At 32.6% G+C, this 21509-nt stretch overlaps 2 protein-coding genes and 1 pseudogene across 2 annotated transcripts; all 3 read left to right on the top strand.

Annotated features, from left to right (window-relative positions):
* Positions 1-18: 18 nt before the first annotated feature.
* Positions 19-5016, top strand: LOC114753308 (putative leucine-rich repeat-containing protein DDB_G0290503; annotated as a pseudogene).
* A 1520-nt stretch (positions 5017-6536) lies between these two features.
* LOC114753309 (uncharacterized) lies at positions 6537-10344 on the top strand. The gene is made up of 8 exons (XM_028941985.1): positions 6537-6802; positions 7960-8018; positions 8099-8329; positions 8720-8780; positions 9380-9504; positions 9672-9734; positions 9824-9948; positions 10193-10344. Exons 1-8 carry the CDS (start codon positions 6706-6708, stop codon positions 10326-10328), a joined length of 897 nt encoding a protein of 298 aa, XP_028797818.1. The 5' UTR covers positions 6537-6705; the 3' UTR covers positions 10329-10344.
* Positions 10345-14948: 4604 nt separating this feature from the next.
* On the top strand, positions 14949-18286 carry LOC114753307 (very-long-chain 3-oxoacyl-CoA reductase-like protein At1g24470). Its single transcript, XM_028941984.1, has 3 exons — positions 14949-15595; positions 17684-17753; positions 18037-18286. The coding sequence occupies exons 1-3, from the start codon at positions 14949-14951 to the stop codon at positions 18283-18285; spliced, it is 966 nt and encodes a 321-aa protein (XP_028797817.1). The 3' UTR covers position 18286.
* The last annotated feature ends 3223 nt before the right edge of the window (positions 18287-21509 follow it).

The raw sequence follows: 21509 nt of genomic DNA, 5'->3' as shown, positions 1-21509 counted from the left end.
ATCTAGAACGAATGGTAGCTCGGAAAACAGTCTATGGAGCTCATAGGACTTATAAATGATCTTATCGTGCTTTTGAAAGATAACATTTTACTTCCCAAAGTAGAACAGTGCTTTGCGACAAAGTTTGAGGCTTTAAAGGATATGGATCTAATTCTGAACAAAATAAGGGACTATCCTGTTGGCATGACTGCCAAAGATACTGGAAGACACCATATTGTGGAGGTAGTACTTCCTCCTTTGCTCTCCATTGCTTCTTTTTCATGCATGCTATTCTGGTTATGAACTCCATGTATGCTATTCCTTTTCTCTACGTCACTTCTTGTTTCATGCATGCTAGTGCTATTCTGGTTATGACCTTCATGTACGTGGCACTTGAGGCTTTACATATGGTACTAGGCTTGGAGGTGGAATACAATCTTGTTAGACAGAATTATATATACTTTCATGTGTAGCAAGTGATTAAGATGGAAATAATGGAATATTATAGGAAATACTAGCGTTAAGAATTTTTTTTTTCCTGTCTTTTCATTTATTGTACTCTCTTATTATGGGCTTACTATAAATAGCTCCTGAGAAAAGTACGTTAGGAGACTCCAGACCAGACTAGTTGAATTTTCAAATGCTATTATTTACTTTCTATCCCAACTTCTCAATTTTTTTGTTTCTCAACTTCCTCCTTCCATCTTTTTCTCTGTTTCTCTCCTTTTCTCCTTTCTTTTCCCCATTTTCTTTTTGTTCTGAACCAGATTAATAAACAATGAATTAGAGGAGTAGAGGAGTACTTAGTTGAGAATTGCATGATGTTTTCATAGATCAGTACTTATGTTGTTTTGAAGTTTTTAGTTCTGTCTATCTGTATATTACTTTGGCACATGTTTCTTAATACTCCATCTTGCTTATTCCAGGAAGATCCCTTGGGAGAAAAGCATCCTTTGGTGCATTGAGAATTATGATGTTGAAGTGGACAGTAGAGCGATGAATGGCACTGATATTGACGATGTGATTTCACAATTTGGAAACATTGTGAAAGGGTTTCGGCTGAGAAACAAAAATATTGCAGATAGGTTTGATGATTTTTCTGATTCTATTGATAAGTTTATTTCTCTTCTTCAGACAAAACTACTGGAAACAGAGACTGATGTAGTAATATCCTTGAGCACTTGGAAACCCTTAAAGACGAAGTAAATGCTGGGGAAAGTTTAAAAGCAGAACAGGAAAATACTATTGCCACTTTGCAGAATGATATCACAGTCCTGTTTTCTGCTTGTGCTGATGCTTCCTGTGAACTTCAATCTGTAGTTCACGAGAACCTTGTGGAACCTGGTTCTGTTTTTGAGACAATGAACCTTGATGCAGATGTACTGCCCAAGTATAATCAGAACAGCAAATACATGGATACTGCACGGAAGTTGATATCTGCTAGTAGGAAAGCACGGTATTTGATTCGAAATTTTGAATCCCAAAGTAAGAAATTAGACAGAACGGTTGAAGATTTGCAGAATCAGTTGAAGGAAAATAGAGCTGCTTCTGAAGAGGTCATAAGAGAAAGAGACCTTAGTCAAAACAGAGTTTTGCAACTGGAGTCTGATATCCAAGTATTAAAAAATCATGTAGTGAGCTGAGGAATAACTTAGAGGGTTATCATGCCCTAGAAGAAACATTAAAGGAAAAAGAAAAAGAGATATCATCATTGAACAGTGCTTTGTCAACAAAACAAGGAGGTAAACGTCAAAATCTTTATTGATCTGATTATTTGCTAATACTTCGTTTATTTTTTCATTGAATTTGCAGATGTTGATTCACCTGTTTATGATTTGATGTGTTTTATTTCAGAGGCAGAAAACTCCCTTCTCTCAGAATCACAGGTTAGAACTCTCTTTGGTAAGATTGATAGGATCAAAATCCCCTTTTCAGATTCAGCAGAAGATATGGAACCCACTACTTCGGCTCCTGTAAAGAAGCTCTTTAGCATCATTGATAATGTTATTCAGCTGCATCACCAGATGAGTTCTTTGTCCCATGCCGAAGAAGAACTTCAAAGAACCGTTGCAACTAAGGATCTTGAAATTAAACATCTGGAGGAGGAAGTGAAACAGTTTAATTGTAACTGGGAGGACTTGGACAAGGTGAAAAATGAGTTGTCTGGGTGCACCTTTGCTTTGGAAAAAATTCTCGGTATGTTGGGAGCCAGTGATTGGGTTGGAGATACAAAATCTACTGGTCTGAATGAATTGATACCACTATTGGAAAAGCAGGTTATGGCCATTCTTTTAGAATCTGAAAGTGCAAAGTCAAAAGCCACAGAACTTGGTGGGAAGTTGGTTGGAAGTCAGAAACTTATTGATGAATTAACAACCAAGGTTAGATTGCTTGAAGGCTCACTTGATGGTAAGACCTCTCAGACGGAGGTTGTCCAGGAAAGGAGTTTATTCGAAACACCCTCAATACCTGGGGGATCAGAGATATCTGAAGTTGAAGAGGTACTCACAGTTAATTTTAAACTTAATTTATTCGTTGATGCAATAATGGTGCCAGGTCAAGTTATAGAAGTTCAAATGTTTATTCTATGCTCCTTATGCTTGTTAGGTTACTCTAGTGTTTAAATTTAATGGTTAAAACAGAGATATATATATTATTGAAGTTCAAATGTTTTTTCTATAGTACTCCTTATGCTTGTTAGGCTACTCTAGTGTTTAAATCTAATGGTTAAAACAGAGATGTGTGTATATATATATTATTGAAGTTCAAATGTGTATTCTATAGTACTCCTTATGCTTGTTAGGCTACTCTAGTATTTAAATCTAATGGTTAAAACAGATATATATACATATACATACATACACATATATATATATTTATATATATAACAAACTAGGCTTTTAACTCCGGTTTGAACTTCTGTTGAATTGTTAGGCATGACATATTATATTCTTACGAATATATGCACTTATGCACACGCGGTTTCAAGCAATGCTTCTTGTTTGTATGTACAACTGCTGTGTAATTGCTAGCCAACTTGCACACTTTGTTGTTTAAATAACAAAACAATGTTTGATGTAGTGGATCTGGACTAGTTTGTTAACGGCTTATTTGAACTTTCAAAAACTTCTGTGTACAGTTGCACTAATTGGGAATAACATCGATATTTGCAGAAAGCATGTTTTATTGATTCAGTTTAATAGGAAGTTTTTAAGCTTTCTTATGTGTTCTACAAATAAGGGTGCTGTGTTGACATTGGTATTCTGGAATTGTTATTGAGATTTACTGGGCACCATTTGGATGGTTCCAAGTGTTCTTTTCATGTCTCTGTCTTTAGTTTTATATCTCCGTGAGCTTTGTCAATAGAGGAGTTCGCTTCAGATGGTTTCCATTTCCTCATCCTTTCTCAATGCTGATATAACTCGAGATTGCTTGAGATGTTGTGTCGGCTTTAAAATATTGGAATACTTTTATACATTGTGTGAGGAAACGCATATGTAAAATTGTATGTCTTTATTATGCAGGGATCACTTGGCAAGAATGTCATATCTCCTGCCCCATCAGCTGCACTTGTGCGAAATATGCGAAAAGGATCTACTGACCATCTCGCACTTGATATTGACGGGGAATCTAATCGTTTAATCAGCAGTGCTGATGCTGATGAGGATAAAGGTAATTGTAAGTTTATCACACCAGAACTGCTTAACGAAAGCTTGAAGACTCAACTATCTACTGCTATGCAGGTCATGTTTTTAAGTCGCTGAACACATCAGGATTTGTGCCGAAACAAGGAAAGTTCATGGCAGATCGTATTGATGGAATCTGGTAAAGTTCTATATTGTCTAATTGAAGTTTCTGTCAGTGGTAAAGAAAGCATATTGGTAATTGCCTCTTTTAACATTTTATTGGCTAACACAATGCCAATCTATGAACATACGAGGCAGGATCAAGGATGGTAAAACATAGAAGCATGAGCTGTTGGACTAATTCATATCCATTTGCATGATCTTAACAGATGCCCCACAGACAGTCCAAAACAAAATAACGGAGACCCTGCTGTATTTTGTAGTCCAAACTTATCCAGGCTTGAGATTCATTATGGGGGTAAATGATAAAATGCTTCGTATAGTTATATAGTAGAGATATTTGAAAGACAAGTGCCCTCACACTCTTCCTGGTGAAAAGAGTCTAGAGAACCTCAATGATCACATCAACCCGAAAAGTTTAGGCTGATAATGAAGGTCCAGGAATGATTTAATACATATATCTGATGGGTTCTCAACCGTGAGCTTTTAGGACTTGATGTGTAGATGAAACATTGGCTCATCATATTATATACTGAAACTTTAAGGGTCAGGGAATAGCAAGGACCAAATCCGAAAGTCTAAAATACTTGGTCATATGGACTTGGGTACTATGGTAAGAACTTCCTGAATCTTAGACTATAGGCCCCTCCGGTGGTCTAATCTAGTGGTGAGAGTTATGGGTGGCTGCCAAAAACTTTTATGTTCTAACCTCTACCTCAACAAGCACCTGAGACAAAAAATCAAATGGTCAAGTCTAGGAATAATTTAATCAGTATTTAAAACAGACTAAGATGGATTGAAAGACTAAGTTGGGGTTAAATTTCTTCCTGCAGGGTTTCTGGTGGTCGGCTTCTCATGAGTCGTCCCAGGGCAAGATTAGGACTCATTTGTTATTCGCTGCTCTTGCATATATGGCTATTGGCAACAATCTTGTAGGAGCTGGGGATCATCACCTATCTGAACCGTTCAACATTGCTCATTCTGCATCTTCAAATTGTATGATAGCTATACTAATACTTTTTTCCTTGTTTCCTGTCTCTCTTCTAGCTTCTTAATGTAGCCCAACATATTCTTATAGCCATGTATAGTAACCGTTCATTTGATTCTCTGCAGTCACATTTTAGGGATACAGAGAATCTAATCCTATAATATTTGGGGATGATTTTCCCCACATTCTTTGACCTCCGTTATCATAATTTATGAATTCCCTCAATTTGAATATTGAGATTAGATTTTCTTTTGGCCCCATTTTTGAGATTAGTTTAATACTACCTCCGGTCCTTAATATAAGATCTTGTTTGACTTTTATTTTAGTCATAAATATGAGACCCAAATCCACTTTGTATCTCATATTTATACATTTTTTTCCAAGATAGTATTCCTAACAATGGTAGTTATAGCCAATACATTTAATTAGCAAGGATATTTTAAGAAATACAACACATTTATTATAAACAACTAACTTAACTAGTTTTTATAATTATAATTAGGACGGGAAATAGTATATCAAATTATGATAGGCGATGAAAATCTCTTTGGTGGCTTCCAGTTGGTTTTACCACTTTTCACTCTGCCTTGCATATGTGTTCAGCGTAAAATACAAGGACGCTTCAATTGCCGCTGTTAAAATCACATTACTACGCAGCATACATTTGCAAAGTGTTCAGGGGGTGACTTTCATTGAGCTTTAGAAAAGCATTTTTAATCGGTTTACTGCCAAACACATTTGTTTTTAATTGGATGGGGTTGGCGATGTGTTACGGTCCTCACAATGCATGAAACGTGTTTTGTTCTGATTTTATATTAACACTTATAGTGATTACATATAAAAGCAACGTTTCTACGTGAACAAGGCACATACTTCAGTAAAAAAAAAATTTTTTTTTTTTAAAATCTTACGATTAAAAACTTAAAATTTATTATTGATGATTTTGTTTCAAGCTTTGGCTTCCAAATTAAATTCTTATTGTTTGGAATGCCTTATATAAGATAACTATATGAGATGAATTTTGTTTCTGTCTTATGAAATGTGAATGATTATTATTGTGATTTTAAACCAGGCCTAAATTTGTTGGTATTATTGATGATTATGATTTGGTTAAGTAGAATGGGTGCAGTATATTTCTTAAGTAGACGGGGAATTCAAATCTCGGATCGGGAAAACAATCATAAAGGAGAGAAATTTTTTATTTGAACTGGTCCTGCTTCAAATCTCTTAAATGCTTGTTTCCATATTTTTAGGGAAAAATATAATAAATATGAATTATAAATCTATTTCATGGCTAAGATAAACTAAAAAAAATTGAGAATAAATCCCTTGTTGCAAATTTAATTGGCAAATAGTCTCTAGGATAATTGATTGCACAAAAAAAGATTAGTTGCATAACAAGAAAGGTAAGTTGCACAAAAAAAAAAGACGGTTTGTACAAAACATTATTTGTATACATGAGATTAACTTGCACATAAAGAAAATTGACTTGCACACCACGCAAAAAAAGACTATTACACATAAGATAATATAAATTATATATAAAGGATATTAAGTTACTCACAATAAAACAAAGTTTTAGGTTCTATTTGCCGATTAATTTTCTAATAAGAGATTCATTCCTTATTTTTTCTTAAAATAAATCACAATAGTTTAATTAAATATTTAGAAGTATACATAACAAACACTCGTGTAACTTTATCTTTGTTCCACGTGGCACATGATAAAAAGAAGCGCATATATTTCATGTAGCATGCGTCCCGCAAGTTCTGCTCCACTGGTTTGGACAATGAAGACCGTGAGAGTTTCCTCGCAGTTATCGTACTTAAGAGTGCTTTCAGCAAACTGAAGGAGAGTTTCGGATTTCTTTGGTGGTAATGAGACCACAAATCTAGGTCCAATTTCTTTGATTTCGAATCGCAAGATCTTAATATGGCTTTGCTCTCTCCATATTGTTGGTGCGGTACGGTAAAAGCTCCGATGAAAGCACCCTTCTTATCCTGGCGTTGGCCGGGTTCTTCGTTCACGAGTCAGTTCACTTTTTCTTTTTTCCTTTTGGTGATGTTTACTGTTCATTTTCCCTCACTTTCTTTCAAACTTGTGCATTTTCATTTAGCCAAGTAGATGCTACCGTGTGCTGTCATTTATCAAAAGTTTAGCTCATGGTGACCGGTTGGTTTTTCAATTTAGGATATTCTAACCTTACTCGTTAAACACGAATCAGAAGTTGAGTTTCTTCGGAAAGATATTAAGCATTATCATCTGAAAGATGAAGTGAACCTCTAGCTGAAATTACTTCGCTGTTATTAATTTTGAGCAATTAATAAAATCTCGGAAGGTTAAATCCATAATCGGAACGACAAAATCCTAATCCTAAATCATCTAAAAAGATCTATAAATGGGAGAAGAAGCACATCTTTATTTGGTAGTTAATCAATCAGCTATAAAATCTATAGGCATGAACAATGTAGCTCATCTCACATTCTGTTATAAGTACCGCTTTCCATGGATTCTTGATTTATTATCTGCATGGTGCTTCGCACATTACTTGGGAGAAGGATATCTACGGATAAATTGAGAAGTTTTATCTTTGGTGGAATGAAATGTGGGAAGAGTGATGTTTCAGGACTAGATCGAAAGGCTTTACCTTTGAAGGACTAAATTAACAGGAAAGAAATCATTCTCTAATCAATTCATTTATTTACTTCTAATTAACTAATACATGGAACTGCGGGAGTATGCCTTCTTCTAACTAGACGAAGTAAGTATTTGGATATGCTGAATGAGAGTGAAGATGCAGGTGAAAGTATACCAGTCACCAGATATTAGTACTTATCAAACGGAGACAAATTAAGAAAGGGAGGCAAATGATGAGTGATTGTATCATGCATAATTGTTTTGATCACCCTTTTATCTTATGTTCATATCCTGTTATTTTCTTATTCAATGATTTCGTAAGTTACAGCATGTTAAGATGGACATACCAACATTCAAATGTAATTTCAGCTGTACTAAATAATCCATTTCAGTTTCGGTTCAATTGGATCAGTGTAGTCTCTCTTTTCTACGAGTTTACCTTCTTGCACTAAGCAATATTTTCAGTCATGGACTTCCCTTGTTTGTTCCCCCTTATTTAGTCTGTCTCTTTTCTCTTCATTTCTCTAAAACGGTTATGGTATGTGCCAGATAATGAATTTATTGCTCTTTGGAACATACACCAGGTCTTGCCAACCAAAACATTCCGTGTGAGAATTTACCTTTAATTTATTACAAGAACATCGTTTTCAGCAGCACGTTCAACTTATGATGCACAGTATCTTTACAGGGATTTAGACATAAAATATGTTCTTTTGCCAAGAAGTCTGCAAGGAAGTCCATAAGGAATGGACAAGAGGATTCTGGACCTCCAGCAAAAGACAATTTTGTTCAGAATGACAAGTTGGGTACTTTTTCAACTAGCCAGAATTCTACTCTTATTACTTCTAGAACTGCAGTTCTTCAGGCTTGCACAATCACTTCTGGTCTGTTAGCTGCTCTTGGACTCGTAATTCGGCAGGTGATCTTCTGATTTTTGCTTTAGCCAGAAGTGTTTTCCCCTTTGTCCTGTTTCTCCATATGAATAAACTTCTTGCTCACTTACTCATTTTATTACAATAATTCTACCAGCTACGATAGTAATATAAACATGATTGCAAAAGAACCCCCTATTGTTTTTAGTTCTTCAGCCTTCATAGATTGTATTCTGGGCTCCTCTATTTTTCTTAAGCCACATATTAGTTAGAAGATGCTATATTGAAATTAAAAGCTCTATTCTGATGGGTTGAATTCTTAATTACAGATAGAAAGATTTGTTGCCAGTTCTTATCATAACTCAAGACTATGAGCAGTTAAACTTTGCATGGCGAAGGTCTTTTTAATGGCTTCATCTAGTTATTGCAACTTGCAGGTGTCTCATATTGCATCAATGGAGGGGTTGCCAGTACTGGACTGCTCTTCGGTAGTATCATGTATTACACATTTATTCCTTCCCATACTATGCAATTCAAATTTCAATTTACACCCTTTGCTGAGAAATGATACTTTTGTTCATGCAACAATATTATGAATCTAAAAAGCTATTTTTATGAGCCAAATGCATAGAGTAACTGCTATCCTTGTACATGTGGAGACTGCAGTTGTCAGATATCAGTCTATGTTAAATGGAAAGTGTAGTTGGATTATTATACTTCCGTGGTATCAATGAGAAAAATTAATGAAACTATATGTGGATCGGAAATTTAAGGAACACGATCTGTTGGTTATGAAAGTTAAACTATCTCGTATTATTTTCATAAAACTAAAAAGTTAACATGACGTGTGATAAACCCTAATCATGATTAGGAATATTTGATGAGATTCTGTTGACTGTATGACAAACGTGAGTGTGTCTAAAAAAGAGTACATCACAAAAGTGAGTCTTCTTTTTTCTTAGCAATTACTGTGTAGTTTGTTGGAAAAGTTTGCCCAAAATGAAGGAAACAGCTTCATGGATATTTCCCTTTACGGCTACATCTGACATTTTGATGTTGCTTGTAAAGAAACTTTCTATTTTTCCCTTCATATGCAGTTGATTTTGAGATGTGGCATCTTGAGTTGATTATAGGACTGGTGGTTTTGATATCATCATGCCGGTTTCTGCTTTTGAAGACATGGACAGATTTTGCTGAGTCAAGTGAAGCAGCCAATCAGCAGGTGAATCAAGTCATTTTTCAGAAATGTGTCTTAAGGTTTCAAAAGTTTTGCCAGATGATTATTACAACATGAGAAGAATTTTGTTGCCTTTCTGCTGCTTGTCATTTTTGAGGTTTTGGGTCTAAATATTTTGTTGAGCTCTGGCAATGATCTTCTTTCCTTATCAGGTCCTTACCTCACTCCAACCTTTGGATTACATGGCCGTTGCATTCCTTCCTGGGATTAGTGAGGTAAAAAGAGAAGTAGTTTTCTGTCTAATTAATCTGTTTCTTGGTTACTTTCCATGATTATCCTCACGTGTGTTAAAATTTGTTTCCAGGAACTGCTTTTCCGGGGGGCACTTCTGCCACTCTTGGGCATGAACTGGATAAGCATGGGGGTGGTTGCCTTAGTCTTTGGTGTTTTGCACTTAGGCAGCGGGCGAAAGTATTCCTTTGCCATCTGGTGCATATCTTTTCACCTTTTGCATTTCTCTCATCTAGATCATATTGTTGAGTTTAATTTCAGCTAAAATGTAGTCCTTAGACTTCATATATCTTTATACTATTAGTTTTTAAACTCAATCAAAGTACGACGGAAAACAACTAATGAGTCAACTTAAATTGTCATCATTGTATTCTGAAGCATTTGGTTTATTTGGCTTGAGTTCATTTTGAGCGTAAGATTGTTGGTGCTGGTGGTGTTTCAGGGCAACGTTTGTTGGGCTTGCTTATGGTTATGCCACAATTTTATCCTCCAGCATTGTGGTGCCCATGGCTTCTCATGCAGTGAACAATCTGATTGGAGGGATCCTATGGCGCTACACATCAAATACATCGGAGTAGATCTGGGAGCTTCCTGCCTCTTTAAAATCAAAATATTATATACACAGACACAGAAGCTGGTAGGTGGTCAATTCACTTAACTCAATCTATGTTGTTTTATTTCAACGTTTTAAGATTACCAACTCCTTGACTAGTTCTAGTTAGTATATATTCAATTCAAATTTATGTGCATAACTTGCTGTAAATGACTAAATTGAAGAGTTGGGTCGATGGGCAAGATAAAGGCTTGTATTCTGTCTTGAAATGGCTAAATTTGAGTACAATTCTTTTGAGCAATATTTTTGAACTAAAATCTTACTACCTTTGATTCTAAATATAAGATCTGATTAACAAATTTGATAAAAATTAGGGAGAATCACACCAGGGTCCCCAAGGAAAGAAAATAATTACCCGGAAGTCCCAATAATAAATGAGCAGTTATCATTTTTTATTTTAGAACTTGTTATTAAATGCTGTTTTGTTGTCATTAAAATTTTTGAGTAATTATATTCCATACTTAGGACTTCATAACAATTCTTCTTAAAAGTTAGCTGAACATCGTGAGCGCTAACGAAGGTTGAACTTGGTTGGTTTTGGGTTCTTTGTTGGCACATGTTTATATGATAATGAATTGGTTAATCGAAATTAATTAGCACAAAAAGAGATGGCAAAAAGATATCAGTACAAAAATGGCTGTATAATTTTTTTTGCCGACAAATAGCTGTATAAATTTACAGAAGTGAATACCTTGAAAAGATGTGCTATTCCCCTGGAAAGAACAGAAGTCTCATCTCCTTCAATTAATACCTCATTCATAACTCCACCGTCCCACTGTGCTTTACTAATTTTCCAACGAATCTTACTTGATAGAAGTTTTGATCTTGTTTATATGGTGTTTTAATGTATTTTATTAAGAGTAAGAAAAATCTTAAATAACAGTAAACAGAATAATAAATTTGAGGTAAAATTATAGATTTAGATCATCAACAATTTAATAAAATGACATATACTAAGGACAAAAAATATACTCATCTAGTTCTAAATATAGACATATTTTGTATACTACAAAATAAGTTTTATATTTAGGATTGGAGGAATAGTTTCCTTAAAAGTAAGTTCAGATTTAGTCCCAAAGAAAGAAGGGAAAACTAATACCCAGTCCTTTTGATTTTACCTCATTTTGAATACGATCCTTAAAAGTTTTTTTTTTTTATTAGATCTTTCAGAATTTAACACAGTTAAATCAACGTTTATAATGAGTGAGGCGGTTGATGGCTTGGTGAGATTATCTGCTTGACTTAAGTGCATGTGGGCTTCGGATCTTTCTTCCCGCGTTCTACACTGAAAAAAAGCGCTGCAGAGGGGGGGTGTATAAGCCTAGATTCAAAAATATTCATTTTTAAGTTATTTTTTTCACTGAAAAAGAAACGTTGGCTTCATTAAAGATGTAAAATATTGTAGCATTATTCAATACTTTATACTCGTTAAAAGTTTTTTTTCTGGGCTAACGCTCTTATTAAAAGTTACCAAAGTAGAGCGTTAAAGACTACGTTTCCAGGGGTGTTTGGATGATGACCCAACCATGGTTTGGGAAAATCATCCAAACACCATAAAAAAAACCAAAACCATGGTTTTGGTATAAACAAAAATTTTCTGCTTTTGGAGGGAAAAAAGAGTGTGAGAGCCTATGGGATATATGTCTTTTTTTTTTTTTTTTGGCCTAGACGGATATACCCTTCCCAATTATTCATCTCTTTCTCATTGTTTCAGATGCAATACGAGGGAGAGCCTGAGAGTATATCTCAACAATAATATGACTTTAACACCCATTAATTATTTTTTTATAAACATATTTAATCTTATATCTTATAAATATATATACACATATTAATTATTTATTAATTATATTATCTTATGTATTATTAATTATGTTGATAAAAAATATATTATTAATTTTTATTCTTTCAAATTAAAATATATCATAAAATCTATTTTTTATGTAATTATCATATTAACTTATGCTTTTTTTAGTAATTTATAGATAAAAAGTGCTTCTGATAACAGCTATCCAAACCCTCTTACTTCTCATAATCATTTTTTCATAAAATCTATTCTCCCCAGAATCTATTCTTCAAAAGCTATTTTCCAAACCATGGTTTGGTTTTATCCAAACACCCCCTTAATGGAAGATGATTTTTCAATTTTATAGAAGGACAAAATAAAAAAAAATTAAATGCTTTATGTATTAGTGAATTGAATTTATATTTTTGGACCAAGACGAGATGAGAGAAAAAAACCTACATTGTGAACCAAAATGTTTTACTCCTCCTTTTATCCGTCTTTTTCCTTCTGAAAAATGAATATGTTTGAATCTAGGCTTATGTTCAAGATTCAAGAGCTCCATCACCTCCCTCCAAGTTAATACGTTGAAAATAAACATTATAGGTAATACTTCTCCAGTCCTAAATATAAAAGCCTTCTATTAGTGTGTATAAGGGTCTTATATTTAGAACTGAAGGAGTATTTGGTTTGAAATTTGATTATATTTAAATCTATGGCCAAAAAGATATTTAAATTAGGTAAAAGTGCATATTTAATCCTTTGATTTTATATAAGAAACTTTGGTCCCTTCATTTTAAAATATATGTTTTCAGTCTTTTATTCCTAACATTATTAGTCTCAAAGGATAATTTTTTTAACAATTAGTATTATTTTAAAAATTAAACTTACTATATCAATCCATAAAATTTCAAATTCAGTCTTTTTTATTAACTACATTTAAAGTAAAAGACTAAAAAGATAATTTATGAAATTAAGATATTAAAATAAAATTTTGTATAAAAATAAAGAATTAAAAATATACTTTTACTAGTAATACTATCAAGACAAAACTTGGGATTTCTATGGAATCAGAATGCGTCATGTTTTTTCCTATTACTCGTTTATATTGATATTGAATCTAAATGCAGCATTTACTATTTTATTAAATGTTGCAATTTGTGAAGTAAAAAAAGAAATGTTTCGTTATTGAAATATCCAAATATTATTATTCACACAATCAATTTAATTATCATGCCGAACCACGTGAGCCGTTATATTTAGGTTCAACCAATTTCTCACCTTTTTGGTGAGGTGCTTCATATTCGAATGCGTCATGAAAAGTGCAATTATCCCACGTATCTGCATTTTTACCCGAAAGAAGTGAACCCGTCGCCGTTTGCTGAATTTGGTGGCTCCTAAAGCAACCTCCAATAAATGCTCCTCCATGCTTGTTCTCAGCTGTTCGCTGTTGCATAATACTTTTTTTATCTTTAATATAAGATCTAATTATTAGGTTGAATTTGATTCTAAATATAAGACTTATTTCTCATATTTATTATTTTTTTTAAATTGCTTTTATGGGTACTTCTTCACCTATAATCAAGTAGAAGAGGAAGAGATGATATTAAGGAAGATGATTATGCTGTTTTGAAAAAAACATGTGATATTTTTTATAATTAACTAACTTAATTAACTTTCTTAATCTAATCAAATTATATTTTATATTAAGAACCGGAAAAGTAGCATATATATATACTCTCTGTTTTTTTTTGGTACATATATATATATATACTCTCTTGGATCTTATATATAAGCAACATTTTTTCATAATGAGTTCGTTTGTACTTGTCTAAAAATTTAATATACTTTTTTCATTTTTATAGTCAGTTAATTATATTTTTTCTCTTTTTTTTTTATTGCGCTTACTTGTCTCCTTCCCCACTCATTCTCTTTTGGTTATCATCTTCATAAATAAAAATATGTATTTGGAAAAAGTTGCATCTCTGACATGTTTATTATTTTTAACTAATATTTTGATATCCGTGATTTGGTTATTTAATTTGTTGTTCATATGCAAAATCAATATATATACTCCATTTGATTAAAAATATAAAAAGTTTTTCAGAAAAAAATTTTAATCCAAAATATAAGAAATTGACCACATAATTAATGACAGTTTTTTATTTTTATCATTTGTTGCCAATTTTAAATGTTCCATAGGATAAAATTGTAAATTTCATCGATTTAAAATATTTAATACTCCCTCCGTTCCTTATTATAAGAGACAAATAACCGAATTACGTTGATCAAAAAAACAGTTAAAATTATTAAGAACAATCAATGTGTAAAATGTATAATTTTTTTTCCAAAAATACCCTCATTAATAAGGAGAGAGAACAATGGTAAATTATTAAAAGAAAGAGAAGTGGGAAAGAGAGAGAGTGTGAGTTGGAGACAATAAATATGGATAAAATAGGAAATCAACACAAAAAAGTAGAGACAACTTTTAAGTGTCTCTTATATATAGGAACATGCCATAAGCATCAAATGTCTCTTATAATAAGGAACGGAGGGAGTAACTTAACTAATAATATTCTTTTATCTGTGAAAAAACTTAATTAATTTCTTATATTATGAAGAGAAGTACCCGCTACCAGCTTGTACTAATTGAGTAGGATACGTATGTTGCACAGTCTGAGTAACGGCGATGATTATATATATACACACAAGCATGCATATATATATATATATATATTTATACACTCCTCCAACCTTCGATCCATCCACAGAAATAAAATCGATAAACTCATAAGGAAGAAAATGGGGTTACGTGTCCTTACATGCAGCGATTCCTTGCAGTGGCTCCTTCTCGCCATCACCACGTGCCTCGGCTTCCGCATCGTTCTGAAGCAATCTTTGTCCCTTCTCAGATGGATTTTCCAAACATTCCTCCGATCTGAAAAGGACCTCATCGGAAGCTACGGCGCCTGGGCTCTCGTCACCGGGGCCACCGACGGCATCGGCAAAGCATTCGCCTACGGACTCGCCCGCCGCGGCCTGAACCTCATTCTCGTCAGTCGAAGCTCCGACAAGCTTCAAACAGTCTCGGATGAAATCCGAGCTGATTTCCCAAGCTGTGACATCCGAACCGTCGAGATCGACTTCGCCGGCGATACCGACGGAGGAATCAGGCGACTGAAGGCGGCGATCAAGGATGTGGTGGATCTAGGGATTTTGGTGAACAACGTCGGGATCACGTATCCCGAAGCGATGTATTTTCACGAGGTGGAGGAGGAAGTGTGGATGAAGATCGTGAAGGTGAACGTGGAGGGAACAACGGCGGTGACGAAGGCGGTTGTGGACGGAATGATAAAGAGAAGAAGAGGTGCGATCGTCAACATTGGATCGGGAGCTGGGATCGTTGTGCCTTCACATCCTCTTTACGCCATTTATGCAGCTACAAAGGCGTAAGATGCTTCTCCTTCTTCTTCTTCTACTCTTTCTTCTTCGTCTTCTTCATTTCTTTGCCAGTTATGGTCCTAAACAAGCTCGCCCTTTGGACTGCAAATGATCCCTGAGCAAACAAATAGAGCATTATTTTATTTAGTATTTACGCAATTTAAATTTTATTGGCTAATTTTTTTTTTTCTAAATATTCCTGAATTTTTGAAACATTGTAAATTAGTAACCAGATTACATAGATTGGAGGGTGGGTTAAAATTGATAGAAGGTAATAAATATATAAAAATATATTTTATTTCTAAGAAATACTCATTTATTTCTTTTGGTGAAATTATGAAACGAGAGAACGTGAATGAGAGAAGTATTGAATAAGAAAATGAGATGTGTGTAAGAATAATTCATGCAAATAACATAAGAAATTGATTAGAATTTCATATATTCTTTAGGCATGTCTTATAAAGAGGACTAAATATAATCAAAAAACCATATCTTATATATAAAAAGGAAGGAGAGTATAAGTAACTTTAGTTAGAGTATACTCAAATATCTCAAAATAGAAAAGTTAGATAAATTACTTGTAAATAATCAAGATAAAATAATTTTTTAATCGGTTTAGGCTGAAGTGGTAAAAAGTTCACATCTCGAAAACTGAATATAATTACTGAGATCTTCCGATCATGATGATGAGTAATCAAAATCTCTTCAATATTATTATTATTATTGTACTTATGACTGGGGGAGGGTATAGAGTATAGACAATAGACAATAGACTACCTATAGCCTCTATGTAGGCCCAGCTTGTGCTTTTGAAAAATCATTAGCAGCTGCAAAAGTAGAATGATTTTTTTTTTTTAATTGTAGTCTCTGTCATCGATCGCAATCACATTTATGAATATAGCTACAGCGCCTATACGAGATATGGGTATAAGCCTGAGCCATTCATTTATTTTTTGAAATATATACCTTGTAACAATCATAAATTAATTTGTGTTTAGAGTTTAAACCATCCATAAAAAAAAAAAAAAAGGAATAGACTGTGATGGTTTTTCAATTATTCATGCGTAATTAATACTATATCTAATCTTTAACATAAAAATTTGTTTGACTTTTATTTTAATCTTAAAAATAAGACTCAAATCCACTTTGTCTTTTATGTTTATTTATTTTTTTCAAATTAATCCTTATAATAATAATTCTAGCCAATACACTTGATTAGCAAAGATATTTTAAAAAAGATAACATATATGTATTATAAATAACTAATTTAACTAATTTTTATAACCTACTCAAATTAATCAACTAGCTCTTATATTATGACGAGTGATATGAAGTAACTTTTTTAAGCTTTGGATGGAATGCCATCAAGGACCACACAACGCTTGTGATAATTGATCTGGTAGTTGAGGATATGTCGCCTTTGATTATAGTCATGCATTGAGAAAGAACCCAAAAAAAAGAAAGGAAAGACTCAGACGAATATAATTGATATAATTATTTTTTCCCGGAAAAAACGATATAATTAGTTATAAAGAGATCATTCTCATTACATTTTTCTTCCCTTTTTAGTTCATTACTTCTTTTTTTCCCCATTTCATTTGTAAATGAGAATCCGGCCCAGCTGATTTCTCTATTTAGACTATTGTTTATATTTTTTTTCCATTTCTATTATTTTATTTTCATCATAAATTATCTTTTTTAACAGTTCACAGTCTTAAGAAATTATTTTTTTGAAATTTAAATAATTTTATAAAAAGTTACATTATAAAATTTGTATCATTCCAGTCTAAGGTAGGAAGAAACAGAGCAGCACCTGAACCTGTTTCCAGAGAGTTCGATCGGTCGTCGGATAAAACGGTTACTAGTTGTTGTCCTAGGAACAAGGCTTTTTATTGCTTTGTTGGTGGAAAGTGATATGACTTATATCACCCTCGTAAATTGATTATATTCCATCAATACCTAGTCATATGTTTAAATTTTGCACTTTTTTTGTGGCTGCAAAAGCTATATATATATATATATATATATATATATATATGATTACTATAGGTACGTAAACCTAAACGTAAGGTGAGCATTGAATTATACATTTGCAGCTACGTGAGGCAATTTTCAAGGTCTCTCTATGCGGAATATGCACGTCATGGCATCCATGTGCAGTGTCAGGTATGTGTTCCAATAATCTTGTAGTTTGATTGGTATGATCCATGAGTTACTCGTATGTGCATTATAAAATATAAAAATTTTAGAAAAGAAAAGAAAAATTCCCGATTCACTGTGCAACATTTAGTATTTCTACCTTCATTCTCGTCCAATAAAAAAAGTCTGATCATATTTATAACTTTACGTCATTGGTATCTATTATTTTAATTGAAAAAAAGAAATCTTAAATGTTTTTTAACTCACCCATAAACATGTCTAAGTTGGAGGAGAAAATAATTATGGGCAGGTACCGCTGTACGTGGCGACGAAGATGGTGGCGAGAGTGGCGGCGATAGAGAAGACGTCGTTGTGGATAGCGTCGGCGGAGGAGTACGCGGAGGCCGGAATAAGGAGGATAGGGCATGAAGCAGAATGCAGCCCATATTGGAGTCACTCCCTTCAATGGTACTTTGCTTCCTTCCTGCCTCACTCTCTTCTTGACTCTTGGCGTCTCAATGTTGCTCTTCGCAGAAGCCCACACCTTCGTCGCCTGTAGCCTCCCCCATGCCATGTTTACCATCCTTACACACCCATACACACTTTGATTTATCCCCACGTATCTCTAAAATGAAATATAATTGGAAAAATTAATCCGCATATGCTTGACCTCTAATCAAGTCTGCATAGTTTTTGTCATTTTTATCTTATAGTTTCATCTGATTTAGGGGGTGTTTGGATGGAAACCAAATCATGGTTTTAAAAGTGCTTTTACAGTATACGAGGTAAATATGTGGAAGAATTTGTCTCGTTTTGCGGAAAAGTGCTTCTGAGAAATACTTTTAGGTGCTTCCAAACATCCTCTTACTCATTCTAATTTTATCGAGTGTCTCTGAAAGGGACTAATCATGTGTAGTCCTTTTCTTTTTCTGTTTCTATATATATATATAAATCTATCTTATAATTTTGTTTTGTGTATTTAAGTCTTTATAGTTTTCTTTTTTCTATCAGATCTATATAGTTTCACATGATAATTGATCAGTTTCATGTAGGTGATTGGTTAAAAAACACAAAGTAAACGAGATTTTGAGTTTAACTTGACTGATTCGTTTACTCAGGGTCACAGTGCTTTAGAGAGAGAGTGACTAATGTTGTGATTTAGCCATTTAGGGTATTAATATAATATAATTTCACATTAACTGGTTTTTAAAACATTAAAATTGTTAATTATTACCTTGTATATATGCACTGTGAATTTATTATCTGTGGTCCTACGTTGTGTGTGTGTGTGTGTTTACTATAATCATATAGTCATCACATATTTTTTGTTATTCTTTTTTGTGTTCCCAAATAATAATATGCCCATGACCGACGTACGTTGTGGCTGCATGGTTTTATTAATATTAGATAGATAAGCTATACCTTGAAGATGGCCAAAGAGCCAAAAAGAAAGAAAAAACAAAGAAAGAAAATAGAGAGTGTGGTTTATTTGTTATACGTCGCAAAGTTGCCTATTTCACTTAATATGTTACATTTAACTAACTCATAACTATATAAGTCAAGAAAATTTACAAAGATTAGTTGATTTTTTTTTTTTGGATCATCTGATTTTTAAGAAATGTGCATAAGGAAGGTATTATATAGAAAAACATTAGTTATTTTATCAAGAGAAAATTCTTAGGAAAAAAAACCTAAAATTATCATTTCTTCATTCAGGCACTAGGAGTTAAAAAAAAAAAACATAAAAGTAAGTGGTGTCTAATATGATATTTTACAAATGAAGTTAGATAATCAAAATTTCCTTGTAATCATATCTGGAAAAAAAGGTTATCAAACATGTCACTATTAATATATTTCTTATTATTAGTTGTTCAATATTTATCATTACGAGTTCACAACTTATTAATAAATAACTTGTCATTATCAGAATATTTATTATCATTTATTGTTCAACACTTATTATTACTACTCATAATTTGTTAATAAATTTTTTTATAGAATGACATTTTAGTTATTTAACTATACTTACAAAATATCATATCAGACACTACTTCTTTTTTTGAGATTTGGAAGAATTAGGCGTCTGATTTGAGATATCATATTTTTCAACTTTTTTATTTGTTATTTTCCCTTTTATGAAAAAAAGAAAAATAAAAGTTATCCCGTAATATTTTAAAAATATGGTAGTTTTGAAATAAGTGACAACGGGTAAGATATAGGGAGCGCATGAATTATTTTCGTTAGATAAATGATAATTGGAAAAAAAAAAGAAAAAAAAAAGAAGAACAAAGCAGCATGCGTAGATACACATGAGCTAAAGTCAACACGGAGTTGTATCAGACAGGGGTACGATGTTATTCAATGTAACAACAAACATCCATGTGCCCTTTAACCAACCTTTTTTCTTGTTGCCAACCTTTAATCAACCATATTAAATATTAATATAAAATAATAGTTAAATGATAATAGTCAAAAAGAATTTTGCCAAAAAAATGCGTTATAGCTATAGATTTGAATCGTGCCGAATATTTTTTGGTAAAAAGAAAAAATTTAATATAATTTTTGATCCATTAAATTTATTTTTATTTTAATTTAGTCCTTTAAGTTTCAAATTATAGATTTTAGTTTCTTAAGCTTATTTTCATATAAGATATTAGTTCCTATAATTTAATAAAAACTTAGACTATTTTACCTTTAGAATGACTAAAACTTATAGTTTGAAACTCAAATGACCAAAACTAAAATAAAAGCAGATTTGAATAATTATAGAATATATTAACCCCAAAAAAAAAATGAAATTTTCAATTAAGAATAATTGGAAGAAATTTATGAGACTTAAGGTCTAATTTTCAATTAAAAATTTATATTTATAATTATGTAAATTAATATTTAAAACTTATCTTTCATATTTGAAAAATGTAGGCCATGCCCGTGGGTTTTCAAGGCCTAATCCATATGGGCCGAGCTTATACGAGCTAAGCTTTCTTGGGCTGGATCGACTTTTCCTCCGCCGGCCCAGATGACTATGAATCTGAATCATTATGCAAATATCTTCTTTCTTATTCTTTTTGTTAATTACATGTGTTTAGCAAAAAATAAAAAAAAAAAATCCTCATCAATCTCTTGCAAAATTAGCAAGAAGGAATCTTGTCTCCCATTATCTTGCTGATATACTTAGAATTGGTGATATTCTCGCCAAATTGCCTTGTTTTTCAAACAAATTGTCAAGCTAAATTTATGTACAGTGATAAAATTGTAATTCCTTAATAAATTGCTCATCAAAATTCGAATCCTATTTATAAAACACAGACAAGGTATTTTTTTTTCGTTAATATAAGTTGCCTTATTAGATTTATTTAAAAAAGTAACATTTTACTTTTAATTTATTATTTTGAAAAATGTTATTTTAAAAGAAAGTAAATATATTAAAGAGGAGTAAATTTGAATTTTTTTTAAAAAATTTTAAGCCAATGTTAATAGGATTTAAGATTTAACTTAATTCTAGCAAGATACGATGAAAGTACCTTATAATTTATAAATAGCATTCATTGATTGAGCTAATAGCATAACTTTCTAATTTTACTTTTATTTAATATATCTATACTTTTTAAGAAAATAACAAGATAATAATTATGGATGAAATTATATATTTGTACAATAACTTTAATGGGATGATTTATATTAAGGAAAAAAATACTCTCTCTTTCTATAAATAAGATCAAAGGATTGGAGTACCTGGCTACTTGCAAATCCAATATAAATTTAGAGAAAATTACGCTCAGA

This window comes from Neltuma alba, unplaced genomic scaffold, assembly GCF_004799145.2.
Source record: "Neltuma alba isolate B1F8T4 unplaced genomic scaffold, ASM479914v2 tig00007844_pilon, whole genome shotgun sequence".
Lineage (NCBI taxonomy): Eukaryota > Viridiplantae > Streptophyta > Magnoliopsida > Fabales > Fabaceae > Neltuma > Neltuma alba.
The sequence above is the reverse complement of the archived record's forward strand: the minus strand, read 5'-3'. Positions and strand labels throughout refer to the sequence as shown.